The sequence below is a fragment of the Manis pentadactyla genome, chromosome X (assembly GCF_030020395.1).
Source record: "Manis pentadactyla isolate mManPen7 chromosome X, mManPen7.hap1, whole genome shotgun sequence".
Taxonomy (NCBI): Eukaryota; Metazoa; Chordata; class Mammalia; order Pholidota; family Manidae; genus Manis; species Manis pentadactyla.
The window spans coordinates 30,823,873-30,839,438 of record NC_080038.1 but is presented as its reverse complement, the minus strand read 5'-3'; the positions used below and the strand labels follow the sequence as shown (position 1 = coordinate 30,839,438).

The 15,566-nt window shown below is 40.8% G+C and overlaps 1 protein-coding gene across 1 annotated transcript; it reads left to right on the top strand.

The window, feature by feature from the left end:
* The first annotated feature begins 13,991 nt into the window (after positions 1-13,991).
* On the top strand, positions 13,992-15,044 carry LOC130681768 (melanoma-associated antigen B16-like). Its single transcript, XM_057495339.1, has one exon. The coding sequence runs from the start codon at positions 13,992-13,994 to the stop codon at positions 15,042-15,044; it is 1,053 nt and encodes a 350-aa protein (XP_057351322.1).
* The last annotated feature ends 522 nt before the right edge of the window (positions 15,045-15,566 follow it).

The window sequence follows — 15,566 nt, the reverse complement described above, 5'->3', positions numbered from 1 at the left end:
TGCCCAGCACAAGCCACTAGGGGTTGCTGTTCTCCCAGGAGAGGAAGGCCACAAACCAGCAAGAAGAGATGTTCTCCCAGCCAACACATGCGCCAGCTCCGCACAAATACCTCTATCGCCATGGAAAGGAAAATGAATTTGATACAGACCAGACTAACCCAGACATCCTCCCCTAACAAGGAATCTGGAGAGATAGACCTAACCAATCTCCCTGAAAAGGAATTCAAAATAAAGGTCATAACCATGCTGATGGAGCTGCAGAGAAATATGCAAGAGCTAAGGAATGACGTCTGGAAGGAGATTACAGAAATGAAACAATCTCTGGAAGGATTTATGAGCAGAATGGATAAGATGCAAGAGGCCACTGATGGAATAGAAACCAGAGAACAGGAATGCATAGAAGCTGACACAGAGAGAGATATAAAAGGATCTCCAGGAAAGAATCAATATTAAGGGAACTGTGTGACCAATCCAAACGGAACAATATTAGCATTATAGGGGTATGAGAAGAAGAAGAGAGAGAAAAAGGAATAGAGAGTGTTTTTGAAGAAATAATTGCTGGAAACTTCCCCAAATTGGGGGAGGAAATAATCGTTCAGACCACGCTAGTACACAGAACTCCCAACAGAAGGGACCCTAGGAGGACAACACCAAGACACATAATAATTAAAATGTCAAAGATCAAGGACAAGGACAGAGTTTTAAAGACAGCTAGAGAGAGGAAAATGGTAACCTATAAAGGAAAACCCATCAGGCTATCATCAGCCTTCTCAACAGAAACCTTACAGACCAGAAGAGAATGGCATGATATATTTAATGCAGTGAAACAGAAGGGCCTTGAACCAAGACTACTGTATCCAGCACTATTATCATTTAAATATGAAGGAGGGATTAAATAATTCCCAGACAAGCAAAAGTTGAGGAAGTTTGTGTCTCTCACAAACCATCTCTACAGGGTATTTTAGAGGGACTGCTCTAGATGGGGGGGCCACTCCTAAGGCTAAACAGATGTCACCAGAGAAAATAAAATCACAGCGAAGAAAGCAGACCAACCAAATACTAACTAAAGGCAAAAAATAAAATCAACTACCCACAAAAGCAGTTAAAGGAAACACAAAAGAGCACAGAATAAAACACCCAACATATAAAGAATGGAGGAGGAGGAATAAGACGGGAGAGAAATAAGAATCACCAGACAGTGTTCATAGTAGCTCCATAAGCAAGTTAAGTTACGCAGTAAGATACTAAAGAAGCTAACCATGAACCTTTGGTAACCACGAATCTAAAGCCTCCAATGGCAATAAGTACATATCTTTCAATAATCACCCTAAATGTAAATGGACTGAATGCACCTATCAAAAGACAAAGAGTAATAGAATGGATAAAAAAGCAAGACACATCTATATGCTGCTTACAAAAGACACACCTCAAACCCAGAGACATGCACAGACTAAAAGTCAAGGGATGGAAAAAGATGTTCCATGCAAACAACAGGGAGAAAAAAGCAGGTGTTGCAGTACTAGTATAAGACAAAATAGACTTCAAAACAAAGAAGTAACAAGAGATAAAGAAGGACATTACACAATGATAAAAGGCTCAGTCCAACAAGAGGATATAACCATTATAAATATATATGCACCCAACACAGGAGCACCAGCATATGTGAAACAAATACTAACAGAACTAAAGGAGGAAACCGAATGCAATGCATTCTTTTTAGGAGACTTCAACACACCACTCACTCCAAAGGATAGATCCACCAGACAGAAAATAAGTAAGGATGCAGAGGCACTGAACAACACACTAGAACAGATGGACCTAACAGACATCTATAGAACTCTACATCCAAAAGCAACAGGATACACATTCTTCTCAAGTGCACATGGAACATTTTCCAGAATAGACGACATACTAGGCCACAAAAAGAGCCTCAGTAAATTCAAAAAAATTGAAATCCTACCACCAAGTTTTCAGACCACAGAGGCATAAAACTAGAAATAAATTGTACAAAGAAAGCAAAAAGGCTCACAAACACATGGAGGTTTAACAACATGCTCCTAAATAATGAATGGATCAACGACCAAATTAAAATGGAGATCCAGCAATATATGGAAACAAATGACAACAACAACACAAAGCCCCAACTTCTGTGGGAAGTAGCTAATGCAGTCTTAAGAGGAAAGTATCTAGCAATCCAGGCATATTTAAAGAAAGAAGAACAATCCCAAATGAATAGTCTAACGTCACAATTATCAAAATTGTTAAAAGAAGAACGAATGAGGCCTGAGGTCAGCATAAGGAGGGACATAAAAAAGATCAGAGAAGAAATAAATAAAATTGAGAAGAATAAGACAATAGAAAAAAATCACTGAAACCAAGAGCTGGTTCTTTGAGAAAATAAACAAAATAGATAAGCCTCTAACCAGACTTATTAGGAGAAAAAGAGAATCAACACACATCAACAGAATCAAAAACGAGAAAGGAAAAATCACGATGGGCTCCATAGAAATACAGAGAATTATTGGAGAATACTATGAAAACCTATATGCTAACAACCTGGAAAACCTAGAAGAAATGGACAACTTCTTAGAAAAATACAACCTTCCAAGACTGACCAAAGAAGAAACACAAAATCTAGACAAACCAATTACCAGCAAAGAAATTGAAGTGGCAATCAAAAAACTACCCAAGAAAAAATACCCCTGGGCCAGATGGATTTACCTTGGAGTTTTATCAGACATACAGAGAAGACATAATAACCATTCTCCTTAAAGTATTCCAAAAAATAGAAGAGGAGGGAATACTCCCAAACTCATTCTATGAACCCCACATCACCCTAATACCAAAACCAGGCAAAGACCCCACCAAAAAAGAAAATTACAGACCAATATCCCTGATGAACGTAGATGCAAAAATACTCAACAAAATATTAGCAAACTGAATTCAAAAATACATCAAAAAGATCATCCATCATGATCAAGTAGGATTTATTGCAGGGATGCCAGGATGGTACAACACTCAAAAATCCATCAATATCATCCACCACATCAACAAAAAGAAGGACCAAAACCACATGATCATCTCTATAGATGCTGAAAAAGCATTTGACAAAATTCAACATCCATTCATGATAAAAACTCTCAACAAAATGGGTATAGAGGGATAGTATCTCAACTTAATAAAGGCCGCATATGATAAACCCACAACCAACATTATATGCAACAGCAAGAAGCTGAAAGCTTTTCCTTTAAGATGATAAACAAGACAAGGATGCCCAGTCTCCCCGCTTTTATTCAACATAGTTCTGGGGGTCCTAGCCATGGCAATCAGACAACACAAAGAAATAAAAGGCATCCAGATTGGCAAGGAAGAAGTTAAACTGTCCCTGTTTGCAGATGACATGATATTGTACATAAAAAACCCAAAAGAATCCACTCCAAAACTCCTAGATCTAATATCTGAATTCAGCAAAGGTAGGATACAAAATTAATACTCAGAAATCTGTTGCCTTCCTATACACTAATGATGAACTAGCAGAAAGAGAAATCAGGAAAACGATTCCATTCACAAGTGCATCAAAAAGAATAAAAGACCTAGGAATAAACCTAACCAAGGAAGTGAAAGAACTATACTCTGAACACTATGAGACACTCATGAGAGAAGTTAAAGAAGACATCAATAAATGGAATCACATCCTGTGCTCACGGATAGGAAGAATTAATATTTTTTAAATGGCCATCCTGCCTAAAGCAATTACAGATTCAATGTAATTCCTGTCATAATACCAACAACATTCTTCAATGAACTAGAGCAAATCATTCTGAAATTCATATAGAACCACAAAAGACCCAGAATAGCCAAAGCAATCCTGAGATGGAACAATAAAGCTTGGGGGATTATGCTCCCTGACTTCAAGCTCTACTATAAAGCCACAGCAATCAAAACAATTTGGTACTGGCACAGGAACAGACCCATAGACTAATGGAACAGACTAGAGAGCCCAGATATAAACCCAACCATATATGGCCAATTAATATACGATAAAGGAGCCATGGCCATACAACGGGGAAATGACAGCCTCTTCATCAACTGGTGCTGGCAAAACTAGACAGCTACATGCAAGAAAATGAAACTGGATTATTGTTTAACCCCATACACAAAAGTAAACTCAAAATGGATCAAAGACCTGAATGTAAGTCATGAAACCATAAAACTCTTAGAAGACAGCATAGGCAAAAATCTCCTGAATATAAACATGAGCAAGGTCTCCCTGAATGCATCTCCTCGAGCAAGGAAAACAAAAGCAAAAATGAACACATGGGACTACATCAAACTAAAATCTTCTGTACAGCAAAGGACACCATCAACAGAACAAAAAGGCATACTACAGTATGGGAGAATATATTTGTAAATGACATATCCTACAAGGGGTTAACATCCAAAATATATAGAGAACTCAGGCACCTCAACACCCAAAAAGCAAATAACCCAATTAAAAAATGGGCGGAGGATATGAAGAGACAGTTCTCCAAAGAAGAAATTCAGATGGCCAACAGACAGACACATGAAAAGAGGCTCCACATCACTAATCATCAGGGAAATGCAAATTAAAACCACAATGAGATATCACCTCACACCAGTAAGGATGTCCAGCATCGAGAAGACTAAGAACTTCAAGTGCTGGCAAGGATGCGGAGAAAGGGGAACCCTCCTACACTGCTGGTGGGAATATAAGCTAGTTCAACCATTGTGAAAAGCAATATGGCAGTTCCTCAGAAAACTAAAAATAGAAATACCATTTGACCCGGGAATCCCACTCCTTGGAATTTGCCCAAAGAATACAAGTTCTCAGATTCAAAAAGACATATGCACCCCTATGTTTATCGCAGCTCTACTTACAATAGCCAGGATATGGAAGCAAACTAAGTGTCCATCCATAGAAGAATGGATGAGGAAGATGTGGTACATATTCACAATGGAATACTATTCAGCCATAAGAAAGAAACAAATCCTACCATTTGCAACAACATGGATGGAGCTGGAGGACATTACGCTCAGTGAAATAATCCAGGTGGAGAAAGACAAGTGCCAAATGATTTCCCTCATTTTTGGAGTATAACAATGAAGCAAAACTGAAGGAACCAAACAGCAGCAGACTCACATACTCCAAGATGAGACTAGCGGTTAGCAAAGGGGAGGGGTGAGGGCGGGCGGGTGGGGAGGGAGGGAGAAGGGGATTGAGGGGTATTATGTTTAGTACACCTGGTGTGAGGCATCACGGGGAAAACAGTGCAGCGCAGAGAAAGCAAATAGTGAATCTGTGACATCTTACTAAGCTGATGGACAGTGACTGCAATGGGATATGGGGGGGGGGCTTGATAATATGGGCTAATGTAGTCACCACATTGTTTTTTCAAGTGAAACCTTCATAAGAGGTTATATCAATGATAAAAAATTTAAAATATATAAATAAATATACGTTACTGCACCAGAATTAACACTTGTCCCATCAACTATCCTAACACAAATATACCATCTATATAGTAAGCATTACATATTTAATTAAATGTTAATTAATCCTTTTGTGTGTAAGTAAATTTAAATATGTATATTTTTGCTAGCAATGATTAAATTAAGAAATAATTTAAACAGGTATGGAGAGTACAATGTGCTTTAGAAAGCCTACTGAATGAGGTTTAACTCTCTGAGACAAGCGCAGTAATTCAAAATCATTTCATTGGTTTTATGTTTTTACTTTTAAATAGTATATGGACAGTAATAAGTATTTTTTTAGATTTTGATTTTGGTGGTCATGGATTTTGTAATATAAAACGATTTAAAAGGGTTGACACAACTTGTGTTCTTTTACCTCTCCTGCTTCTGGGTCTATTTAGCCCTGTAAAGAAGACTTGTGATGTATCAATCCAAAGCAGTGTTAGTAGTGAACTCTTCCTTAGCTGTTCATAACCACTTCCAGTTTTGTCAACATGAAATTTTTGGTTTAGTTACCTTGTGGAGAAAGTTTAAACACACAGTGACATTAAGACTAGAGACTTACTCCTAAAAACCACTACCTGGAGCTTTGCCCCTCCTCTTGCTCTGTCCCTGTTTCTGTGAATTTATAATCAAGTGCAGGTGAAGTCCTTTTTTATTTAATATATTTTTTTAATTTTGATATCATTAATGTACAATTACTTGAACAACATTATGGTTACTAGACTCCCCCTATTATCAAGTCCCCCACACATACCCCATTACAGTCACTGTCCATCAGCATAGTAAGCTGCTATAGAATCATTACTTGTCTTCTCTATATACTGCCTTTGCCGTGTCCCCCCCAGCTACATTAAGTGTGCTAATCGTAATGCCCCTTTTTCCCCCTTATCCCTCCCTTCCCACCCATCCTCCCAAGTCCCTTTCCCTTTGGTAACTGTTAGTCCATTCTCGGGTTCCGTGAGTCTGCTGCTGTTGAGTTCCTTCAGTTTTTGCTTTGTTGTTATACTCCGCAGATGAGTGAAATCATTTGATACTTGTCTTACTTTTGTGTATGGGGTTAAACAATAATCCAGTTTCATTCTCTTGCATGTAGCTGTCCAGTTTTGCCAGCACCAGTTGCTGAAGAGGCTGTCATTTCCCCATTGTATATCCATGGCTCCTTTATCGTATATTAATTGAATTCAGATATTAGTTCTAGTAATTTTGGAATGAATTCTTTAGGGGTTTTTTTTATGTACAATATCATGCCATTTGCAAACAGTGAAAGTTTGACTTCTTCCTTAGCAATCTGGATGGCTTTTTTCTCTTTGTGTTGTCTGATTGCAGTGACTAGGACCTCCAGTACTATGTTGAATGAAAGTGGGGAGAATGGGCATCCTTGTCTTGTCCCTGATCTTAGAGGAAAAGCTTTCACATTTTCACTGTTAAGTAAGATGTTTGCTGCGGGTTTGTCATATATGGACTTTATCATATTGAGGTACTTGCCCTCTATACCCATTTTGTTGAGAGATTTTATCATGAATGGGTGTTGAATTTTGTCCAATGCTTTTTCAGCATCTATGGAGATGATCATGTGATTTTTGTCCTTCTTTTTATTGATGTGGTGGATGATGTTGATGGATTTTCGAATGTTGTACTATCCTTGCATCCCTGGGATGAATCCCACTTGATCACGTTGTGTGATCCTTTTGATATATCTTTGAATTCGGTTTTCTATTATTTTGTTGAGTGTTTTTGTGTCTATGTTTATCAGTGATATTGGTTTGTAGTTTTCTTTTCTTGTGGTGTCTTTGCCTAGTTTTGGTATTAGAGTGGTGCTGGCTTCATTGAATGAGTTTGGAATTATTCCCTCCTCTTCTATTTCTTGGAAAACTTTAAGGAGAATGGGTATTATGTCTTCTCTAAATGTCTGATAAAATTCAGTGGTGAATACATCTGGTTCAGGGATTTTGTTCTTGGGTACTATTTTCATTATTGATTCAATTTCATCACAGGCACCGGGGAATGAGCTTGCACATATCTTTTAGGGGCGTGCGATTCAATGCACTACACTAGAGTTCTTAGGGGTCAGACTACTCAGGAGAACAAGAGCCCTGTGGGTTCCTAGAACAGTGCCCTTAAAGAAACCCAGAGAGGTGGTCTTTATTATAGGTGAGGAGGTGTCTCCCTGTTGCAGACAAGCATAACCTCTCATCCTGTCTCTTCCAGTGGGCCAGCATTAGCTATTTCCCTGCTCGCACTTCTGCCTAACATCCCTGACCATGCCTTGGGGTCAGAGGAATAAGAAGAGTGCTTGTGAAATACACCACAAGGCCCAAGATGAGACACCCCCACCCATCCTATTTTGGGGGCTACTTCCCCAGAGCTCCCCTGTTGCTGACATTGCCCAGAGACCTCAGAGCACCATAAGCACTACCACTGCTTTGCAGGCATGCCGCGCATGAGATCAGATGAAGGTGCCAAGAGCCAAGACCAGGAAAAGGCAAGACCTCTGAGGCTCCACTCTCAATTAAGAGCTCACACAGAGGCCTTCTAATGAGGAAGAACGCCACTCCTGTTGCACAAGTAGAAAATGAAACCCCCATTACAAAAGTAGACATGCTGAAGATTGTCAACCCAAGTACAAGCACAACTTCCCTGAGATCCTCAGGAGAACCTCTAAGTACATGGGGCTGATCTTTGGCATTAATGTTAAAGAAGCTGACCTCAGAAGTTGGCCAGACACTGTCTGAGTGGTTAACAGCGGCCAGACCCTCAGTTGTTTTATCTTAGAGTTGAGAGACTAAGACTGGAATGAAAAACTGATGATAACTGTTTGGTATTTTAGGGAAAGCAGAGAGGATCTCCACCTGTGGCAGTAATGTTAGGAGGCCTGTACTCTTGCCCAGTGCAGGTGAACCCAGTACACAGACTAGCTGTTTTATGTGTATCTTGTCCAGAGAGTTTCTGAGAAATAAGTTTGATACTCTGTTCAGGTAAGATGTGAAGACACTCAGCTGGGACTCTGTCGTGGGCTGAGAGCCAGAGCCTGCTCCTTTCCAAGGGGCATTTGCCTTAGGTTATCTTGAATATTCTTTCATAAATCTATGAGGGCTAGATTTCTGCTTGTAGTAGAATGAATGAAAATAGGGGTGAATGCAAAGAAGGGTGGTTTGGATGGAAAGGTAGCTAGGAGGGAGTGGATGAGATGAATCTTCACACGAATTTTGGGAGTTCTGAGTTGCATCAAAATGGAAAGAGACTCTCTAACACTTAAATAGTATGTTTTCACATGGGGAAAATTGATGGAGTTTTATTTGCGAAGCAACAGTTTGGTTGATTTGCTATTGCATGTTCTATAATACTTCATGATCTCTGAGACAACCATTCATAAACTATTCATGAATGATCTAATACATGTGAGGCACTGTGATAAGTGCTTTACATGTATTACATACATTCCAACTGTCCTAGAAGACAGGGCTTATCCAACCTATTTACCAGATGAAGAGCCTGAGGCTTATAAAGTTTGGTAATGGAGCAGAGTTCACAGGGCTAGGGGTGTGACGCAGTTGGGACTAGATCCCTGGTCTGAATTCTCCTAGAGTCAACTGTTTCACATCATTTCTTCATAAAAATACTGCTCTTTGCCTACTTCTCTGCAATCATATATAAGTGGGTCTGTTTGGGGAAACTCTATTTGGTTATTTTGGTCTGTTTATGCCACAAGCTCTTGATTACTATGGATTTTTTGTAATTCTTAATATCTAGTGGAATAAGCTATATTTTTTCAAGGGGATATTAGATATGTTTGGCCATTTGCAAGTCAATTTAAATTTTATAACCAGTTTTCAAGTTTCAAACACACATACACCTATACACAGATATCCACACACAAACCTTTGGGACTTCATTTATAGGAGAAGAATTACAAGTATCTGTATATTGGGGGCAATTAACATGGTCATAATATTGAATCTTCTATCTACATACATACATTTCTTTATTTAGCTAGGCCCTCATTAGTGTCTCTAAATAATACCAGTTTATTTTTTTCCCTTGAGTTGATACATTTGTAGAGTTTTATTTACTTATAGGTATCAGGTACTGTTATGTCATTTACAAGTTATATTTTGTTTAATTTCACTTTCCCACTTTTTGTTGCCACCAATTAGTATTTTTGCATATTAATACTATACCCATCAACCTTTATAAACACTTTTATTGACCTGATAATTTTTCATTAATATGTAGATTTTCTTCACATACATTCTAATAATCTCTTAATGGTGCTAGCTTTATTTTCCAATCCTAATCACTTTGATTTCTTCTCTTTCCGTTACTTCCTATGTATTATCTTCATTAAAACACTGAAAAATATGGTGATAGGCATCCTCATCTCCTTCCCAGTTTTAAAGTAAAAGCTGTCAGTGATTCAATTATTAAATATACTATTTACTGTAGGGTTGTGTAGATACCATTTATCTAGTGTGATCTTTTTTTTATGAATGAGTGCTGATTTTGGTAAGCCAATTTAAGAATTTAGGTATGATTTCATCATTTAATCTGTTAATGTGATATTCCCTTCCCTTATGTAAGTATGAAAATTTTCAGAGTAAAAATTTTAAAAGTAGGCTTCCAATCCATGGCATTAGAATGTGTTAAGTGTGTGAGATGGTTTTAGTCACATTTTCTTAAATGTGGATATCAAAATCCTCCATTATTTCCCCCAGTTCTCTGCAGTAGCCAAGTTAATAAATCAGAAGATGATAGTCTGTTTTGGAACATGCTATTCAGTTCTTTTGGTCTGTTTGTCTACGTATACATCTATACCACAAACTCGTATTACTGTAGTGTTTTTGTGATTCTTAATGTCATATCTTCTCTTTCTTTCTCAAGACTATATTAGTTATTCATAGCCATTTGCAAGTCAATCTAAAATTTGAACTACCTCATCAAGATTCACACACATGCACATGTACATAAACGTTCACACACAAAAATCATGGCTTTATTGAAGAGGATGGATTGTGTTTCTTTGTACATTAAATTTGGAGAGAATTAACATGTTTATTCTATCAAATCTTCAATCTGAAACATACAGTACTTCTCCATTTAGTTACTTGAATTTCAATAAATAGCTGTATAATTTTCTTTACAGAGTTCTTATGCTTTTTATTATACTTATTATTAGGAAACAGGTATTTATTATGGTAATTTGCAAGGTATGCCTTATTTAATTTCATCTTCGCATGTATGTCGATGCAGAAAAAAGTGCATTTTTGTATATTGACACTATACCCAATTTTATTTAATAACATTTTTATTGATTTAATAGTTATTCTTCAGGTTTTCCTCATATACATTTTATTCATGTTTAATTATACTAGCACTGTTCCTTGTTTCCCAATTCCTACCTTTTTCATTACTTCTGTTTCCCATTACTTTTCTATGTAATATCTTTATTAGAATGTACAATAAAATGGTGGTAGCAAGCATTTTTGTCTATTTCTCAATATGAAAAGGATTCAAGGTTTCCACATAAGCTGATTTTTACTCTAGGTTTTATTAGAGATGTCCTCTAATCTACTTTTCGAACATGAATCTACTTTTTGATCATGAATGAAAGATGAGTACTTTTATGAAACACTTTTCTCTATCAAGTTAGGTAGGATTTTTCTCACTTGGTCTGTTGAAGTGCTATGGGAGTCCTTGACCTGTTTGTCCTCAGATCGATCCGTTCTTCACCCTTACTCTGCCTTGTGCTCTTCTATACAGGGTCTGACCTCCAATTCCTAGTCTCTCCAATATGAAGACACCAACTCAGTTCAGCCAACAGAAGAAACCAGAGGAGATTAGACCCCAGGAGGATGGGAATTCTCCCTGGTTTTCTCCTTCCTATTTGGTTCAAGCGGCTTCTGCTTTAATTGCTCCATCTTCTCTTGATTCCAGCCCAACCAGATTAGCCCACAATAGTATCAGATTCTGTCAGCACAGAAATCTATTCTCCAGTAACACTGTTCCCTCTATTTGTCCTTCTAGGCTGGATGTGAACCTGACTTCATAAATTGTTAAGCATTGGTCTTCCTGACATTCCTGATTGGCTTCTGTATCGCTTGTACAACCACTTTCCTGACCTGAAAGCCTTCTCTGACTGACATATTTAGACCCACCAAATAATCGTTAGTTGTTCGAGTTGGCAGATTATATTAACTGAGTTCTTATTACGACTCTGTCCTTGAATAACAAAGAAAACTCAACTGTCACTACCATTCAATTTCACTAGATAACATCTCCACTCTAGTTAATATCCAAAACTAGAAAAAGTTAAAAAAAAAAAGTAGACCTGGGAACCTCATCAAAATAAAACTTTCTCAAGAAATTTTTGAGAACTTTCATATACCATTCTTAAGAAACTTTTCTCCACTCAGTAATATTTATATATATATGGCCCAAATTTCAATGGTGTGAATAATATGCTCTATAGCACAAATTCTGTGAAATGGAGCAGGTGGATTTAGGGTATATACATAAACATATTTATAAAAATATGACATTTATGAAATATCCAACATGTCAAACCCTAGAAACAAATGTAAGTACAAGAACAAATAAGGTAACATATAATGGAGATAAAAGTAAAATTTAAGAGTTAGAAAACAGTAGAGACTGTTCAAAAGAGCCAGTTTCTCAAAAAGACCTTTAGGCAAATAATTTATATAAGTATTAACAAGTAGCAAAGAACAGAATAAAAATAAGTGGTATGAGTTAAATACTACTATATAAAATAGGTGCAGTAGAGATTTAAACAGTGTAAGAGAACACCAAAATACATTGTAACAATGCCTCGGGATAAACGAATGGCAGACAAGGGAAGAGTTTCTCCTATACAAGATTTTCAGGTGATGCATCAAAAAGAAATGAGAGAATTACCATTCTACAGCCCTTAATGAAGGACGATCATAATTATCACAGTACCACGATTAGCAAAAAGGAAGAAACACTGACAGTCCGTGTCTCCTAATGGAAGTAGCGAGCATTGCCTCTGGAGCGGTCTTGCAAAGAGCAAACCTACTGAGCAAAAAAGTGCAAGTCTGACTGGGTTCTCAGGGACATGAGGAGGTTGGCGTAACACGCATGACCTGGAATCACCAGAGGGAGGCGGGCCGGGATTCCGACCTCTGACCGGCACAAGTCAAAGTGAGAACTGTCAGTTGGGGCTGGCAGTGACCTCCACCTGGAATCACCAGAGGGAGGCGGGCCGGGATTCCGACCTCTGACCGGCACAAGTCAAAGCGAGAACTGTCAGTTGGGGCTGGCAGTGACCTCTGCTGAGAAGCTGTCATTGGCTGAGCTCCGTCCATGCTGTAGACGCTGACCGGATGTGATGTCCCTGACTTCCTCTTCCAGACCATGGAGGCAGTGAGCGCTTGGGTCCCGGGCGTGGGGATGCATCAGTAGAGAGGAGTCTGCAGTGCTGCCAGGCATCAAGTGGGGATCGAAATAATTTCTGAGGAGACCATCCACCACAGAAAAGTGAGGCCCACTAGATAAGAGCCCCGCGCCTCCCCCGGGTCAGGGCTGGGAGGCTGACCTAACGCACACTTCTAACTTGGTAGTGTTCGGCTTGGACCTGTGTGGTGCTGGGTTGAGGCTCACCGGACCAGAGAGAGTGAGCTGCGCACAGTGTCTCGCTCCTACTCGTAGACCAGGGAAGCCCCAGTGGAGTGGGAATCCCGGGGAATGCAGCCTTGAACTGCTGTCCATGCTGAGAGGCTCTGGGCAAGGCTGTCAGGTAGATGTGACGCGTCCAGAACTCAGGAGGCAGAGGCTTTGATCTGTGCTTGGGCCGTGTTAGGTCCGCCAGAGAAGAGACCCCAGGACTTGCCTGGACTTCAAGTAAGGCAGCTTGAGTGAGAACTGGGTTGGAGCAGGGGAGGGGGTGACCTCGGACACCAGTGCAGATGGTGGGCGGGGCATCTAGCTCCTGCTGTCAGTCCTGGGAAAGCCCCGGTAGTGTTTCTGGGGGAGGTACCTCCACACTTCCTCCTCAGTTGACTTCAGGAGATGTGACATTGGTCTTAGGGGGACAGCCTCCTGTTGGTGTGGGGAGAGTGGACCAGGCCCTAAGAATTGCCCAGGAAATGAACCTGAGTGAGGCCTGATGGGACCTCGCTCCTCAGGGCTGCGATGGCTCTCCAGAGCCCCAACCCACCTGCCTGGCTGGAGATTGTGGAGAATTCCCAGCGTGGTTTGCCTGGCTGCACACTCGGAAGCATTCAGGCCTCCCCTCCATGCTCTTGGGGGATATGGCAACCGGGAGGTGAGGAGACCTGGGGGGCCCTGTGGCTGTATTGTCAGAGGTCCGTTGGGTGGCGGCTTAAGCAGAGCCACCGGCCACAGTTGCGTTTGCCAGCTAAGGCCATTCACCTCTGCCTTCCCTCTCTTCAGCAGTGATTCCTCATTGCCCTCCTTCCTGTCCACAGTCCTACCTGCTGCCACCCGCAAGAGCCGTCATGTCTCTGCATCAGAAGAATCCACAACGCTCACGGCGTCAAAGCCTTCAGACCCGCAGCGAGACCCAGGGCCTGCAAGCTGCACAGACGTCCGAGGCACTGGTGAAGACCCGTGTGTCTTCGCCTCCTCTAATGCCTGGCAGTTCGAAGGGGGCTTCTGCTGCTGGTGTTGCCAGCACTCGTGAGGGTGCTCAGGGTTTCCTGTCATCTCCTGTTGCCATCACGGCCACCTCATCAAGCAGATCGGGTGTGCGCTCCAGTGGCCACAGGGAGGTGGAGAGCACTGCGCAGGCTGCCCCACAGCCCGCAGAATTGCCCTTAGATCCTATAGATAGGTTAGTGTCTCTTTTGGTGTGTTACCTGCTGCACAAGTATCACATCAAGGAGACTGTAACAATGGAAGATATTTTCAAGGTTGTCTCCCCAGTATGCAATGAGCACTTCCCTGTGATCTTAGCGAATGCCTGCCAGCGCCTGCAGGTGGTCTTTGGCCTGGATATGAAGGTAGTGGATCCCCTCAACTACCGCTTTGAGGTCGTCATCAGCATGGGCCTCACATATGATGGGATGCTGTCTGGCCAAGAGCGCGTGCCCAAGACCGGCGTCCTGATCGTCGTCCTGGGTGTGATCCTCATGAAGGGCAATCGTGCTACCGAAAGGGAAGTCTGGCGAATTCTGAATGCGATGGGCATGCATGCCGGGAGAGTGAACCCCTTTTTCGGGGAGCCCCGGAAGCTCATCACCAACGATCTCGTGAAGGAAAAATACCTGGAGTACCGGCAGGTGGCCAACAGTGATCCTGCCCAATTTGAGTTCCTGTGGGGCCCGAGAGCCTATGCTGAAACCACCAAGATGAAAGTCCTGCAGTCCCTGGCCAGGGTTAATGGGGTTGAGCCGAGTGCTTTCCGATCTCAGTATGAGGATGCTCTGCAAGATGAGGAAAAGAGGGCCCAAGACACCATGTCAGACACGGCTGCCTCCCTTCTGGGGCCCCTGCTGGTTCTAGTGGCAAGTCTAGTCATGCCTACTGTCCCTAGTGACCCCCGAGGCTGATTCCTCACTTTGTTGTTCAAAGGCCATTTAGAGTTCAAAGAATTGAGGCCTGAGGTAGGGCTGAAAGGAGCACAGGATGTATGTGTATGTGTAACTTGGAAATGTGTTCTTTTGTTTGTCACGTGTTTATTATTCAAATGTTGTTTCTTTTAGTACAGATTCAATTAGCTTCAAAATCTCCAACTTTAGGTGCGGTATCAGTCTCACATGGAAGGCTATCATGAGGTTAAGTGGTAAAACCTCTGCTGTTTTGCAAAACTGATTGCAACCATCTCATATTGTCACCTGGAATCAGATCGATCGCACAGAAGTTCTGTATGCATTTATTGGAAAAATGGATGAAATCAGCTTTAAGATAGTTTGGTTTATGAAGTTGAAGCAAATGCATTTTTGTCCAGTTCCAGCTTTTTTGTCTGTAAGGGTTCAGAATGTCAGCTCAGAATATGCTGTTTGGCATATTTATTTTGAATTAAAGATACTTGAGCAGTAGCCGATGCAGGAGGGACACTCTGACCCTTCTTA